General features: G+C 38.1%; 2 protein-coding genes across 2 annotated transcripts in view; both read left to right on the plus strand.

Moving 5' to 3' along the window:
- Window positions 1-14,135, plus strand: part of LOC146134792 (presequence protease, mitochondrial-like) — a 96,312-nt gene extending 82,177 nt beyond the window's left edge. Inside the window, exon 24 of the mRNA XM_083395648.1 lies at window positions 14,006-14,135. Coding sequence (XP_083251774.1) covers window positions 14,006-14,090 — 85 coding nt within the window. The 3' untranslated portion in view covers window positions 14,091-14,135. The remainder of the gene's footprint in view (window positions 1-14,005) is intronic.
- On the plus strand, window positions 1,609-13,597 carry LOC146134794 (presequence protease, mitochondrial-like). Its single transcript, XM_083395577.1, has 14 exons — window positions 1,609-1,628; window positions 3,841-3,967; window positions 4,543-4,631; window positions 6,142-6,295; window positions 6,919-7,077; window positions 9,026-9,143; window positions 9,424-9,556; window positions 9,667-9,864; window positions 10,025-10,179; window positions 10,460-10,687; window positions 11,133-11,235; window positions 12,136-12,276; window positions 12,734-12,920; window positions 13,397-13,597. The coding sequence occupies exons 1-14, from the start codon at window positions 1,609-1,611 to the stop codon at window positions 13,595-13,597; spliced, it is 2,013 nt and encodes a 670-aa protein (XP_083251703.1).
- Window positions 14,136-17,312: the final 3,177 nt, after the last annotated feature.

The following is a 17,312-nucleotide window of genomic DNA, read 5'->3' on the forward strand; positions in this document are numbered from 1 at the left end:
TATTCATTTCCAAATCAACTGGTTTAGGTGTATGTTGTTTTGGGCAACTTATGCAGATTTATCCAAAGCTTGAAACAACTCGTTAATAGTAGCACAGCACTTCAGATTCTGATCATCCAACAATAGTAAGTTGGTTAAGGTCTCCACTCAACATTATTAGCGAGGGTTGATGTGACCAACATCTATTGGATGAAACCAGTGCAGATTATAAAACGCAACAAAACAACAACATTGAAGCACACAAATGATTTACAAATGTCTAACTGAATCGTTCTCAGACTCTCTACAGCTGTGCACCAATGTGCCTGAAAAAAATTTTAAAATACTAAGAAGAACTCTAAATATTTGGAAATAAACTATTCAAATTTCAAAGCCATGTAGGTAATCTTGTGCGATTCGAATTCAGTTTATCAATTAAATAACTGATAATATTACAGTATGCCTAGATATGTAGTAATAGTAAACATTAAAGTTATAATTGTATTTTGTTTTGTAAAAAGTGTATTTTCTTAGTGTAGCATGAGCTATGAACATTGAAGAACCGCTAGTAAATTCTGAAAACAACCTTTAAACAAATGTCAACATAACAATATAGTTACACTCCAATGCTCATGCTTTTTGTCAACATTTTTTAAAAGTAGAATTTGAATTCAAACTCGTTGGTTGGAACGTAATTTTCTGTCATATGCTATGCAAATGATACGAGAACGTAACCCGGGGTTTGTCAACTTTAACCTTGGCCCATTTTGGGCCACATAGTAGTTTTCAAGCCTCAAACATAAAATATTTCAATCATTACAGAATTAAAGTCAAATTTGTGGTTTCCTTAATTGTTTCACAGACCTCCTTTATGACGTTTCATGACGCATTACCAAAACGTGAGCAAGGGTCATGTAGTATTGAGACAAACAAAACATAAATTTTCTGAAGTTTAGGTGCACAATGTAATATATTAATAATTCAGCTATGTAGCATAAAGCTACTGCTAAAATTTGCGCAGCGGTAAATGATGTAATATACTGAAATCTGTAAGCGCAATAAAGTGACTGCTGTAGCTGAGAGTTCAATTGCGAATGGCACTTATGAACACTTGAGAATCCCTGACTATAATATTTCGTCTTAACATTATTAGCCTATCTACTTAAGAGTAACTAACTTTTAACTTGGATTAAAAATATTTTAATGAAAAAAAGCAAATTGTTGCAACGTAACGATAGCATATGGAAAGCATTGTGGCGTAACAATAATATCGGCAAGCTAATGTAGCCAGACGTAATAATTTTAAGTTGTTTCAGTTTGTTTAGAAATAGAAAGTTAAAAAGTCCGTGATAAGTCATTTGTTCAAACGACCAAAGTCCAGTCGACCGGCAAATAATCGGTGAAGTGGGTAACGTCAAACATAATCGGTAACGTGGGTAACGTCAAACATAATCGGTAACGTAAACTGCTAGAATAATAATAATCGGTAACGTCAAACACTAAAAACGTTTTGCGAAAACTTTAGATAAATAGCACAAAGCACCTAAAATTTTTTTTTTTTTGAGCGTTTATAAAATAAATCATTTTAGGCGGTAAAACTTGTTATTTTGGCCAAACTTTCCAGACGTGATGTATGACCTCATCGACCAGTAGGAAAAAACGTAGTTTGTGCTGATAACTTACACAATTGCTTAAACTTTTTTAGTTTTGTTCACCACAAGCATTTATCTCCAGATTTCATTCACCCTTGGTTGGTTCACCCCTGCACAAATTTTATTCACCCTTGTGCGATTCACTTGATCAAGAAACATTGACTTACACCATTGTCGATCTCTTAAAACATGAAAACCACTAAAAAAATCAAAATCCCCCTATTGGGGAATCCCCACCTGGTTAAGAACCTCTGAGCGACGCAAAGCAAGTGCTGTGACGTAGTTTGGATCGGTGTCTGGAATCGTAGTTGTTTGTCTGACGCCGCTTCTAGTGCGCCAATACGCCCTGCATATTACTTATCCGTCATTTTGATGGCAACGTTTTACAACACCTTGCTTGTACAAACACCAACGTATTCTTGGCTTATCATAGTTGGTGTTTATTTGTGTAACTTTTAGGCTTTGAAATTTGGTGGAAACCCTTCCTTAATAGAAACGGCGCTACAGAAGAATTAAGGCGAGCGTCTTTCACTGGTTTGTTATATACTGAGCTGCTACTCGCCTGGGCGTCCCAAGCCAAGCCGTTAAGTGTCGGGTCAAGATTTAATTAGGTTTGTTTGCTTATCGATGCTGGTGTGTCTTACATAGCTGCTACAAGTGTTAATTCCCCGAGGAAAACTAATTAAAAAATTAAAATTAACATTTGCAAATCTCTTCATCAATATGAAATATTAATTACGACAAATACACGTGCATAAAATCCAAACAGAATAAAACACGAAGAAATGTATTCAAATAAAAGCAAGAAAAAACAGGCAGGTTTGAGCCTCGCAATAAACAACTGATCGAAGAAAATAGATATTTCATCAAACAAGAGAAACAACCAACTGCTGTGGCTTAACCCATCGTTACTGGCCGGGTGCTTGTAACTTTTAATTGGTAATTTGTTAATTGTTTCTACAAACTAATGTTAATTATATAAGGGATTTTGCGACACGGAAACAGATGGTGGTGGTTGGCTGGTAAATGATGATTATTAGATGTTTTATGAAACCTTAGCCAGTCTACATTTCATGGCACTTCACGCCGAGATTTTGGTTGTCCAGAAATTGTGCATGTGCAACTACGTTTATTTAGGTTGAAAATCCTAACACAATTTAAGTGCACAATATGCCAGTACAGGTGTGCACACAAATTGATTTAAAAAAATAGCGTGTGTGCACCTGCCACAGAATGCAGACTGCTTGGCTAAGGCACAAAAAAATTATTAAAAAAGAATAGATTAACAATAAAATGTACCCGCGCTTTGTAACGTTTATCTAAAGTTGGGCGGTAAACTTATAAAACATTGCACTTTTACGTTAACATTTCATAAATATTTTATTATTCCCAATATTAGTGACATTGTTTTGTATTGGATCCAACGTGTGCGTTTTTAACCCAAATGTCGAAAACTTGTCATTTTTATTTCATTTTTTTTTTTTGGAAGAATTTATTTCATCAAAACATGTGTGACTCTGTAAGGCTGCAGATGTGTAGTAAACACTAAAAAAAAAAAAAAAAAAAAAAAATTGTAAATACCATTTTTGTGGCTTTAGCTTTAAAAGCTAACTGTTATGTAAACTATTTTACGCAATTCCTTTGTCGTTTTTGGACTCTAAACATTTACGGAAGTATGAAATACAGTAAAACCAGTTTATAATGTTTTGTGACATTATTATTACAATGCAGACTGCACTATTGCACTTTTTAATTTGTTTGTTTATTTACATGGATATGCACTTAATTTTAAAAAATATTTTCATATTTTTAATATTATTTAAAAATATTTCCTCTGTAATTTTATTGGTTATCTAGCGTTTTGCGACATTTTTAAGCCGCCTTCTTCAGAGTGAAATGCGTTAAACGCTCATAGTACAACTTAAGACGGCTTGGATAGGTTGTTGGATCGTTAAAGAAAAAACATAATAAACATATATATATTTAAACAAATTAAAAAATGTAGGATGATTTATATTACGCCTGGTAGCAAATGTTACAAATTTAAGCCTCTTTGGAATAAACAGGCATATAGCTCACCAAATTATTAGCACATATTTCTATCACTTTGTCCAAAATTCGTGTTTTTGTGAAGAATTTTACAAATTTTTCACGTTGTTTTAAACGTTACACTATTTTTACGATCCAAGCGCCACCAGTTTTGTTTTAGTTTTTTCACGTACGGTGATTTACCACTGGAGGGCCATCTTGAGCAGATCGACTCCCAAGTGATGTCGAGGTTCGAAGCGATCGAACCACAAACAAAAGTTCCGCTGCAGAAAAAGTGGAACAAGCCGGTGAGTTTGAACGTCTGTACATGGCTGCCACAAAGTCTTGCGGTCTTTAAAAGTCCTTGGATTTTAGAAAAATGATTTGCGCATTAAAGTCTTATAACAAGGCTGTCCAACTCAAACATGCCGGCGTGCCAATTTTTATCTAATAACTTCTTCCCGTGCCAAAGTTTAGCAACTGTTTTTTTTTTCTAATATTAAAAGCACTTTTATACAAAATATAAAACCAGTATAGTGTTATAATATCAGAAGTAATTGTTTGTTGTCGTAATTGCTGGGATTGTTTTGTATTGTGAATAAAAAATGGCAATTGGCTGTATAACAAATTTAGCTTTTTTGAAATTTGGCTGTGTTTTTGTGCGGGCTTGCGTGCCATTTTTTATTAGGTGGCACGCGTGTTGGACACCCCTGTTTCATAAATACCGAATCAAATTGCGTGTTCCGCTCATGGTTTATGATCCAACACAACTATTTCTAGCGTAAAATTTAACAGGTTAACAACTGGAGCTAATTATAGCAAGACCACAGAAGCTCGACATAGTTCTTGGGTGTTATTTATGTCAGGTTTTCTTTTGTTTCAGCGCTCGGTTGAAGTGAGATGTCCACACGACGAACTGGCTTCGAACCCAGATAAACAAACATCATTCGCTGTCAGCTTTCTGCTTCCAGAGTGAGTTTTACAACATTTATCGCTGTACCATTGCTTAATCTCTAGCAGTGTTAATCTATTATTTATGTGCCGTAACACTGCTAGAGTAAGAAAATCAGACACGTGCACCCCAAGGCCCCCGGTTGTACTTTAGCATGTGTTACGTGTTTATCAACACTTAAACACCCAAATTAGTTAAATGCCATAAGCCAAATCTTAGAGTTCATATTAATATTAAGTTATCTTACGAATTTTTAAATAGGGCTTTAGATTAGCGCGTTCTAGCTTTCGCATAATCAAATGTATTGTTGGTTGAATAATATAATATTTCATGATGTAACGTTTTCCGTATTGCGTTCGCTAGCCTCGTTTCAAACTTGACATGTAACCTTTAATCTCGTAATCTATAGCTGTCAATCTTGCAGGCGGTGTTCTCACGTTCTGCAAAACAAGCCACTTGTTTTGCTGGCGTCTGACTCCCGCTGCAATTTGGCCTTAGAATGGCCGCTGTAATGCCTAGCCATGTTTTAGAGTGCCGGCCAGTCTTATTGGCCAAATATGACGTAACATTCGTGTTCTTTTTCTTCCTACGTATTGGCTATATACATGTCGTTTCTTAGCGGCTTTGAGCTTTTCTCTAGAGAAGTCTTTTGCGAAGTTTTAGCCTACAGTCGCTGCAATAGGCGGTGGCTGTCTGTCTCACATTAACTTGAAAATAACGTTCACTAATGCTATTTGATAACGTTGTAATTCGTTGTAACAATATACTTTTGAATGGAATTTTAGTTGTGGTTATGACAGGTAGCATATCTGACCAGAAACCTTCGCAAACAACAATAACTCAAGCGGTTGCGACCCGCCGGGCAACTGTATGGGGTCAAGGGCCTGGCCCCAGTGCGCAGGTCGCGGCGGGGGCGTAACACATGCCCCTTATATATTTGTTTATATCACAACAAATTTTGCGCCTAAGGCGACGTTTTTCTTAATTAATTAACTTATTAATAGCCTTGTTTGCCGCCTAAACATAGCAAGGTTGATACATTCTTTAGGCGAACGCTTCATTTAAATTTAGGAGCGCAGCCAAAAAAACAGAATAATTTAGGCCAAAATGCTTGTCACCGAAAGGTTGACCTGGCATCCTGGCATCCTGCCTAAAAGAAAAAAATGGGTAGCTTACATCTGGCCTTGTTGTCCCGCTAAAAGCTCTGCTAATTCTGTAAATATAATTTTACAATTAAAATGAGAAAATATTATTTTGAGCATTAGAGAGTATTACTTATTTCTCCTAAACTTTTACGTTTTTCTGAAATTATTTTAAAATAGCAAATTTTTAACATTTTTTTAGTTGGAAACCATTTTACTCATTTTGCTCGAATATTTGCGTTTAATACAGTTTAATGTCTATATACTTAATCAAAATTGCCCGCTTTGCATCTCTGTTGAGCAATATTTATTTTAGTGGTGTGCTGAATCTTGATGCTTAAGTTAAAAAACGTGATTAAAATGGAAAACACCACATTGTGCTTGCCAGGGTGTCGGATGTAGACCAGGTGTTTACTTCGAGCATCGTGTGCGCTCTCCTAATGGACGGACCTTCATCACCTTTCTACAAATCACTCATCGAATCCGGCCTCGGCTCCAACTATTCACCCCAGGCAGCCTTCGTATTCTTCGGTGCAAAAACAGTTTGGTGACCCAACCATTGGCTGGGGCCTACATTGCCCACCGTTGTAACACGGGTCCGGCTTGCATTGTTCTGAAACAATGACCATTTTCACTTTAACAACATAAATAGTCCAAAAACATATTTACCCCCAACCCTGGTTAATGACTTACATACAAGTCTTTATTGCTAAGTAATATTTTCTAAAATAAGTGAAGTAAAACATTCACACACATGTGTGTTAATAACTGAGATCTAGCCCTTCTGAAGCTGCTTTTTGATCAACGATTGCGGCTTACGTATCATTAGTATACCGAAAGCCATCGCAGACTTACCGAATCTGTTGATCAATGATGCAAGCAGGGCAGACTGGCTTTCGGTTTACTAATTATACGTAAGCCGTAGTCGTTGGTCAAAAATCAGCTTCGAAGGGCTAGATCTCAGCTATTAACACACATATGTGTAAATGTTTCATTGAATAAATGATATGGTACTGTGAATCCCCTTCTATGAGGTTGCTTGTACTAACAGATTGAGCAAGCATTGGCGTATGGTTGTTTCTCGACTCGTTACCTTCTGAGCCTGCATAGCTCAGTTGGTAGAGCGACGGTATGACTGAGGTTGTGAGTTCGAACCTCACTACAGGCTATCGAAACTCCACGCTTCGCGCTCCACGCCACACCGGAAGCCATGACGTCCTTTGTGACGTCAGTGAACGGTTTGATCGAAGATCTGCCGAAGGGAAAGAAACAGGAAACTTATTGCAGTGAGTTGCTACTTCGTGACGTCACTTTTTTTAGACTGGTACTTAATGACGTCACTTGTTAGGTTATGACGTTGTGACGTCACTTTTGTAAGTATTACGCCATAACGTAATTTTTAGGTTGTTACGCAGGTAACAGATCGCTGCAGGGGTTAACTCTTATCCAGACCTACCGGGTTAATTAATTCGGTCCACGGAATATTTCCTTGATAAAGATAAAGTACAGTTGAAATGTTGTCGGGTGCAACTCAAATGAAATTTCCATGAAATTTTAAACTCTACTCTACAGTGCACACCTAAACCGGCTTGTTACAGTTTTTAATACATAGTTATTCATAATGCATTCGTTAAGCGGTATAATTAAGCTTGACAAAAAAAACAAATTGTATCCACCCAGCGATGGTCGGATCGCGAAACATTTTTGAGTTTACGTTATTAAAACAGCCAAAAATATAGTTTAAGCCCTAAATGGAACAGCATGGCCTAGTTACTAGTACATCCTCGCTAGTCGCTATGCCCATGCAAATGGCATCCCTGTGTCCAGGGGAGTATCCAGAAATTCGAAAAGGGGGGTCTGAATTTTCAACTTAGGGAATTCCCCGTTGTTTTTTCGTCTGACGTTAATGATGTCATAAAATAGCGATGGTAATGACGTCACAAACAAGAAAAAAAATCATCCGAAACAGCCAATTAACGTCCAGCAAAAGCAGACGCAAAGCGAACACGTGCGTTATCGACAATCCTACCAGGCGCCAGCTGCCCGCTTAGTGTGCAATCGTTAACTTCAGGCGAAAAACTAAACCAAGACAGTGAAATATGTGTGATTGATATTGGTAGATCCATGTACGGGACTACGCTACAATTACAAGTACGTCTTTCGCCACCTAAAATACTAAACGGAGATCCTTTCTCCCGGGTGTTTTTTTTCGATTAGCGCGACATATGAAACCACTTTGAAGAAACGGTATAACTTTAATAGTTAGTTAATCTAGTTCAGCGTTTGATAACCGTTTTAAGTTTGGGCGCACCTGGCGAGCGAAGCGAGCGCGATTTTTTTTTTTTTGGTATAACGGCATTTCTGTTAAATTTCTTGCAAGTTTTTATTACATTGCCGAAATTAAAAAATGTTATATGTCAAATATTTTTGAATACGTTTTCGGTTTGTCCGGGACGCACTTTGCAGCTTTCCACGGCGCAACGGTAAAGAAGCGCTGATCTAGTTCAAAATACAGCATCAAAACTTTAGCAAGACGTAGTAAGATCATTCGGGCGACGCACTACAGGTTAAAAGCACCGTCTAACTCGACGTTTTCAGAGAGAAAAAAGCGGAAACCGCTTGACTAATATTATTAATTGTCGAACACACACTTGCTAATCAGCCAACCCGAACGAATAACGAAAGGCAAAAGAGAAAAACTATCTAGCGTTTACGGTCGACCAAACAAAAGACCAAAGCTGCGTTTTGCGTTTATTTTGGTTTCGCATTAGCTTAAGACGCGAGACCCAATTACATTTAAAAACACGCAGCTTCGGACGGTGAGTAAAACTCTTGACAAAAACGAACACAAAACGATAATGTCACTTACGAAAAGGGGGGGTCCGAACCGCCAAAAATATTGAATATGCGTAGAACAAGCACACGTTTGTTTGGAAAATTGATCTTTCATAATGATGTGTTTAATTTTTTTTTTGACCAATTTCTTCGGTTTTCCGCCTGACTCTTCGGCCGACATAGTCGCCAAGTCGCCAGCTTTCTGCCATACTGTACTAACCCTGAAAATATGCAAACTAACCCATTTCGCATCTAAGCCATAAAAAATATGACGAGATCGAGCTTAAGGAAAAGCTGTAACTTGTCTTCGATTAATAAAGTGTTTTAAGCCCAGCTTAAATTCTGTTTAGAAAGGTTTTGTAGTAATCAAATTGTAAATTTATTATTGTGTTAACCGTGGCAGTAACATTTTTAAAGATAGAACTTATTATTTGCAGGGGGAGGAACTGTCGTTTGCGCAACAACAAGTTGATGACGTCAGTCGCCTGCCGACCCTTTGCGTCACCGATATTCCACGTCAGCAACAGAACTATGACGTCACACTACGTCACTCAGGTTTGCGATACGCGGCGAAATGTTCGAGATTTCTATTGACGATTAAGATTGACCATTAAAAATCATGTAAGCACGAAATTAAAATGCGGAGTGTAATATTTTTTATTTGTAAAAAAATTTAGGTTATAGAAGATCACAGAAGATTAGAATGACGGCAAATCCTTTTACATTTATCACCCGACTACGCTTATTACGAACTAGCCTGTGGTGAGAATCGAACTCACGACCTTGTTGCGTCACAAAGCGATATAAATCGACATTGTGACGTTGTTGTTTCAAGATGGCGCCCCACTGCTGGTCACGTGCTGCCAACCAACCAATGGGGTGGCTTACTTCGACGCGATGTTTCCCGCCAACCAACTCAGTGAAGAACTCAAGCCTTACTTGCCCATATTCGCTGACGTCATCACCAAGTAAGTCGCTGACGTCATCATCAAGTAAATCACTGACGTCATTATCAAGTAATCGGTGACATCATCACCAAGTGAGTCACTGACGTCATCTTTTTTGTTTACCTCACCAGAATGGGAACAAGATCTACTGATTACGTCACAATGTCGCAGCGCGAAGAACGATTCACCGGCGGCCTAAGTGCAACTGTGACGTCACAGTGTGGACTCGAGGACCCGATGACGTCAGAGACGGGGATTCACCTCCACTCTCATTGTTTGGATCGCAACGGAGTGGAAATGTTGGATTTGTGGCGCGAGATTATCAACCAGTGAGTTCACTTCGTTCTAATGCCATTATGACGTAGGTTGGCCACGCTTTGTGACGCTGTTTATGGGTTTTTGTGACGTAATCCTACCTGCTTTTGTGACGTAATTCTACCTGCTTTTGTGACGTAATTCTACCTGCTTTTGTGTCGTATATTTTTCCAGGGTTGTGTTTGACGACTTGGAGCGATTGAAGACCCTGATTGGCCAAAGCGCCCAGGATCTGACCAATAGCGTGTCGTTTAATGGTCACGTGTTCGCGATGCGGAGTGCAGCCAAGCACCTGGCGCCCTCTGCCGGATACAACGAAATGTTTTCAGGTTCGTATTTTTTTCTCGTTTCGACAAAAGTTTTCCAACCTGGAACTTCCAGTTGTTTTATATTTAGTAGATTTTTCCAGGCCTTATTAAGTGGCTTGTGTGTGAAGCCAAAACGTACAACAAAAAAACAACTTTGGTTTTAACAAAATTACATCAGAACTCGGTTTAAATTTCAAACTTCCACAAATTAGATTAACAGCGAATCTCTAAAGTTCCAAACGAAAACTAGAATTTTAAGTTTTTATTTTTTAAGCCAATTATAAATTTATTTTTCTTCCAGGACTCACTCAAGTCAACTTCATCAACTCTATCGCCGAATCCCCGGATCATATAAGTGACGTCGCCGAGAAATTACGTCACATCGCACGTCACCTTCTGTGCAATGACGCCATCGAAACTCCACGCTTCGCGCTCCACGCCACACCGGAAGCCATGACGTCATTTGTGACGTCAGTGAACGGTTTGATCGAAGATCTGCCGAAGGGAAAGAAACAGGAAACTTACTGCAGTGAGTTGCTACTTCGTGACGTCACTTTTTTTAGACTGGTACTTGATGACGTCACTTGTTAGGTTATGACGTTGTGACGTCACTTTTGCAAGTATTACGCCATAACGTAATTTTAGGTTGTTACGTGAATGCGTCACTTTTTACGTTATTATGTGATTACGTCACAATTCTAATTGTGTAACTATTGTGGGACAATCGCTGGGTGCGGGTTTAAACAACTAAAATTTATTTAAAAACGATATTTAAGTTGTTTAATTTATAGCAAAGTTAATTAAATTGCATTTGTTTGATGAAAAGGAATATTTTTACAATTGATTACCAACTTGCCTTCAATGATCTTACATTCCGCTCTTATGTGTTGAAACCCGCAATAACGTACTGAAAGCGCTGAGATTCGAACCCACAACCGCCAACTCTTGGTGTTTTAACGTTTCTATGTTTCCAGACAACTTCATGTCGAGTGGAGAGCTCTGTGCTGCACCCAGTGGCGGCATTCAGTCGCTAGTCAAGTGGAACGAATTCGAATCAAGGATGGCGGGAAAGTTAAAGTGAGAAAAGTTTGAATTGGCGAAAAAATGTGAAAAATTCGGACAGAAATGCCAGGGTTTCTCAACACTGCTCGTTTATCGACTGATTTTTTTTGCTTCATTTGTTTTTTTATAAAAAGACAGGAACAAATAAACAGATAATTTTTGACTTTCCGATTTTAACTGAACCTTCAAGCAGTTTATATTTTTATTAGAAGTAAATAAAATTCCCATTTTTTAAGCTTAGAGTGGGATTTTATTGTTAGTAGTGACGTCATAGTGGGATGTGTTTACTTGCCTATAAATGTGTTGGGACCAATTTTTGCTTTCAGAGTTTGTTTTTGGGGTTTAACAATTCCTTTGTCTTGTATTTCGATGAAACAGCTTTTAAATTGTGTCAAGAAAAAACATATCGATTTAAAAAAAAAGTCTTAAAAAATAATTTTGTTGAAAAAACAAAACAAATACATTGTGGGCTAACATAATATGATCAACGTGGTTTGCAGCAGTTTTTCACTTGTTAACCAGGTAATTATGACCTTTTTTGTGTTTTACCAAAACGTTAGGTTTGGGTTGGGGGAGGCAAATATGTTTAGAGTCTACAGACATATACGAGGAAATAAATAAGACGGATTTGTGAAAAGCTAGGTTCGCAGAGTAGGTAGTTTATTTTATTAAACACTGCTCCTAGTGGCTTCATTCCAGACGTGACCGTGTTTCTGTAAAAACCCACTTTTGTTGCGGTGTAAGTTAAGTTTTATATTTATTTTGTGTTGGTTACTATTAAAGTTGGTAACTTTGTGTATTTATTCATTGAATTAAGGAACTAAGTTGTTGTAATCATCATCGTGTATTTCCAGTCGCTAAACCCTCCAATAAGTCCTAGTTTTGTGAACAATATTGAAACCCTTTTCCTTCCAGATGCCACCACTCGCTCCCTCTAGCGGTCAACTTCGTATCGCTGGGCATCCGCACGGGGGCGCCATACGCGCACGGAGACGCCCCTGCTCTGAGAGTGCTCGCAAGGTTGATGTCGGCCAAATACCTTCACCGGGAGATAAGGTGCTTTGTTGTGCATTGATTTGGCGAAATAATTATCTCCAAACTTAAGTAACATTATACTTTTTTATTATTTTTTTACCTCTGTAAAAAACAGATCTTTTCTAGCTCTTTACACCGACAAAATTTATCGGAGAAATTGTATATTTTTTTAATGTTTGTATACACCTTCACAAGAGATAAGGAACTGTTTTCATTTATCTACAACTTTAGGATGCACGTGGTGGAATATCTAAGCCCATACAAAATAAAGTAGCATTTAAACGTTTCCAAATTTTATCCATTTTAATTCCCCAGCTTTATCCAAACCTTGTTTATTAACTTTTCGTCTTCCTAAAACCAAAACCTTATGATCCGTAAATAAAAGCACGAACATATAAATGTAGTCCGTTCTTTAAACACCTGAAGCCCCGTTTTTTTCCACGTCGCAATATTAACCCCAGTTTACCCCTCACCCCAGGGAAATGGGGGGCGCGTACGGGGGTGGGGCCAAGCAGGGTGACGATGGGGTGTTCCGCTTCTTCACCTACCGAGACCCCAACAACGTCAGGAGTCTAGAGCGCTTCCATGATTCGGTTGAGTGGGCACGGGGAGGAAACTTCGACGCACGGGAAATCAGTGAAGCGAAGCTGGCAGTCTTCCAAACCGTGAGTTTGCGACGAAAGTTTGTATGAGGTGATATGCACGCATATGTAATGTAGCTTGATAATAAATTGAAAAGCCAAAAAGGTCGAGTAGATCGACAGAATCTTGATTAAAACGTTTCGATGCGAGCTTGTATCATCTTCAGTTAATGTCAAGCTTTACAACTTTTTGATCTTTTGTTGCAGAAACATAAAATTCACCCGAACCGAAACTTAATTGAAAGTTTTTTTACTCACATTACTTAACTAATTTTTGTTTTAATATTTTAAACTCATAGTTATCTCATCTAAATAATTTGCGCTTTGTAAGTTGCTAACCCTCGGTAAAAATTTGTAAAAAGGCTCTTAAAATTTAACTCAAACCTAATTAGAAGCAAGTTGATTTTTTTGAGCTTATGCAGGTTTTAGAGCTTTGTAGTGTTTTATAAAATTCACCCGAACCCAATAATTCGACTTATTTATTATTTATTTTTCTTCAGGTCGATTCCCCTCTCTCACCTTTTTCCAGGGGACTTCCCCTATTCACCACCGGGTTAAATGACGTCATCAGACAGAAACACCGCGATCGTCTGCTAGATGTCACTAAAGAGCAACTCGTAGAGGTCGCTTCAAGGTCAGTGACTTCGAGGTCGATCGAATCGATTGTGACGTCGTTTAGTCCATTGTTATGCGATTGTTGAATGATTTTTCGGGTGATTTAGGGCGTATCATTGTTACGTATGCAATGTAAACAAAGGATTAAGGTTGTGAAACAAAGCGAAAAAGCGTCAAATATTCCTTTGTGTGTAAACAAGGCGGCAAACTTGGTTTTCAATTGCGTCATTATTACGTCACAAAGTTGCGTGAAGCAGCTGTTGAAAACTCGATGAATATTATGAAGACTTCGTTTTATGAAAGATGAACATTAAACATCCACGTGTTCAGCAATTGTCATCTATATTGGGCAACTATACTATTTTGGCACAAATTATGAAACTCTTAAGGATTAACATGAAATTTACGCAATATTTTACCCAATTTCAGATTAGTTTTCCCAGTATTTCATTTTAAGTGCTTTTTTATGGCTCACTGCCAACTTTACTTTGCAGATATCTCGCCCAACCTTCGTACACTTGCGCTGCAGTCATCGGACCGAACCATTCCGACCTGAAGGAGTTCGCTCACAACGGTTGAAGATCTACAACCCCCGTTTTATTTTGTCTTTTTCGAATAAACTGCTTCGCTAATTGTTGATTTTTTGCCTAGGTTAGTAAACAAGGCGATTTTTTTTGACATAAAAATTGAGAAATTTTGACCTATTTTTGATACATTGATATAAACACCGTGTTGTTGTTTGCAATATCGCAGTGGTGTCTCGGCGTGGTCAGTCACTTGTTTTAATGTTTTACGGACAACAGGTGGAACAAAAAATTTTTTTTTTTGGTTTATGCACATATTTAAAAAAATATATATTTGTAGTACAAAACAACAAATTTCCTATCGTTGTTTGAAAACGGTTACTCAGTAGACGCCATATTGAAATACAACGTGAAACAGGTCGTTCGACCTATCATGTCATCAAAATATGGGATAATTGCAAACTACAGCTGAAAAAACACCAATTACTATTTGATACGTTTGTCCAAGTCAGAGATACACAATTATCTGAAGCAAAAACAAAGTTTAATCTAACCTAATGCTATAAACCAGGCCTGTGTTGGCTGAACGACCATTTCAAAGAAGCTCCTTAGCCTACAGTTTTTGTGCAGTTTGTCCCGAAACCATCCACACAAAATGAACTTCATGTTAGTCCGATAAACCACATTGCACAACAATCTAAAGTTACGTTTTGAGCCATGGTTGTCAGATGCTGGGTTAAAGATCAGGACATTGTTGGTGTGAAATTCAGATATTTTAAGTCAAAAAATAATTTAGCATGTACCTAGTGCGAGACTAATGGAAATAAATGGAGGTAGCTTTTCTTAGTGAACAACCAAAATACGTCACAAATTTACAAAACGGTTAGCCATTAACGGTAGTCCAATAATAAAGCTTTCTGTAAATTCTATTTCCTTTTGCCAAAACTGTAACACCAAAATGTTATTACCGGAATTCTGCTGATGTTTCAGAAAGGCTATGTAAAAAGTTATGATACCCCTGACAAGTAGAAAATTGCCTGTAACCTATCGTAAACCTAGCACAATTTTTATTGTAAGTTGGCCTTAATTTAAATTTGAAACTAAAGCGCCCTATACTTCACCTGACGCTTTTATGCTGCACAGAAATATTGTGTAAATACGCATCAAAATTGCGCGAAGCGCGAAAAATTCTTGATTTACGTTGTTAAAGTTGGTATAAACAATTTTGGAGGCCTCGTGAGCCCGTGGTTTTACTTCATCCCACAATGTTTCAAATAAATTCGGCCAAATTAGAACAGAAAGCTTACTGTCCTAATAATTAAAAAACCGCCGGACACAGCAGTTAAATTAGGTATCGTTTTTGGACCGAATTTTGTAATGATGATGTCATAAACGCGACAGGTTCACTGCAGCAAAAGCCACACAAAGACAGATGTTAGACTGGCGGTTGCTTTTGCTCCTTATATACTGCTAAACTTTTGGTTCATATTGCTTATTTCTCATGAATTTTTTTTTATCAAAAACTACACGGTGACCCCCCAGACAACCCTTTGCGACCCCCTTTATTATTCGCTTATAGACCGAAGGCCATCGCAGACTCGCCGCATCTGTCGTTCAGTAATACAGGCAGGGCAGGCTAGAAAAACAACTATTCTGCAGTAAGATTCAAACTCATGACCTCCGGTCATACGAGGACCGTCGCTCTACCAACTGAGCTACACAGCCTCAGAGAGAGCGAGTCTAGAAACAATCATAGATCGACAGATTCGGTGAGTCTGCAATTGCTTTTCGGTGTACTAATGATAAGTAAGCCGTAATCGTTGGTCAAAAAGCAGCTTCAAAAGGGCTAGATCAGGGTGCTCCGAACCCAGACCCGCGGGCCACATGTGACCCGCGACATCATTTATCGTGGCCCGCCAAGTACCATTGAATTATTGCATAGCGTACCTTTGAGGGTTTTTTCAAAGAAATCTAAGTGACCAACGAACAGTAAGTACACTGCAATTGTTTGGTTATGATCACACTTTCCCGGTTATACCTTAAATGTAACAGTTTCCTATCGCTCACCAAATTCGGATCCAGGGGTTGGCAAGAACGCCTAATTATGGTAAGTGTTAGACTGGTTTGAGAAAAGTCGTCGCTACGTCATAAATGGAACTATCTGAAATGCTGTTCTGCGAACTTGTACGTTATATTTGCGTTTTAAAGTAAATGTGGCCAACGATAAAATATATCGCGCTGCTAGAAAGTATTGTTTTAGAGGTTTTCACTGTGACGTTAGGGCGTTTCCAAGATGCAATTTCAGCCAAATAGATCTGGTTAATTAAACCTTTTTGCGCGAAACAATAACGTCTTTGTAATTTAGCGATTGTGTAGTATGCAACATCTCTTAAAATTTTAGTAAGATGCGCGCACAGTTTCCGCGAACATTCTACGCTTATAAAATGCAGTCTTCTAAATTAGAAATTTTGTTAAAAACCGCAATTTTTTCGCACCATTTTCCCCAGTCTCATAACATTCGATTTGATTTGCGCACAAGTTTGACGACAGAAGCAAGTTTCTGGAGTTAATGTCTTTCAATGTTACTTTGTGACGTCATCCTTAAACATTTCATGCCCCGCGTTGATCCGCTCCTGGATCATTTAGCCTACTTTACGTGGCTCGCAAAGAATAGGCAAGAAATATTGTGGCCCGCGATGCAGTCAACCTTGGACCACCCTGTGCTAGATCGCAGTAGTTAACACACATGGGCAAGCGTATTTCATTGAATAGCCGCTTATATTATGCATTTTTCGTTTTACATCGGTCTATGTGGTGACATTTTTTACCAAGTTAATCATCATTCAAAGAGATCATTAAAAAAAATAAATTGAGCAGTTAGATATACGCCCTGCTTATTACTCCGGTCATTTTTGATGACAACTTCCCTAACGCGTCTTTAACTCGTCTGTTTGTATACTGAGCTGCTACTCGCCTGGGCGTCCCAAGCCAAGCCGTTAAGTGTCGGGTCAAGATTTAATTAGGTTTGTTTGCTTATCGATGCTGGTGCGTCTACATAGCTGCAACAAGTGGAAAACTAATTAAAAAATTAAAACTAACATTTGCAAATCTCTTCATCAATATGGAATTTTAGTAACGACAAAATACATTTGCATAAAATTCAGACAGAACAAAGCACGAATAAATTCATTCAAATAAAAGCAAGAAAACAACAGGCAAGTTTGAGCCTCGCATTAAACAACTGATCTCCAAGAAATAAAAAACTGTTTGATAATTA

The sequence above is a fragment of the Ascidiella aspersa genome, chromosome 8 (assembly GCF_963924565.1).
Source record: "Ascidiella aspersa chromosome 8, kaAscAspe10.2, whole genome shotgun sequence".
Taxonomy (NCBI): Eukaryota; Metazoa; Chordata; class Ascidiacea; order Phlebobranchia; family Ascidiidae; genus Ascidiella; species Ascidiella aspersa.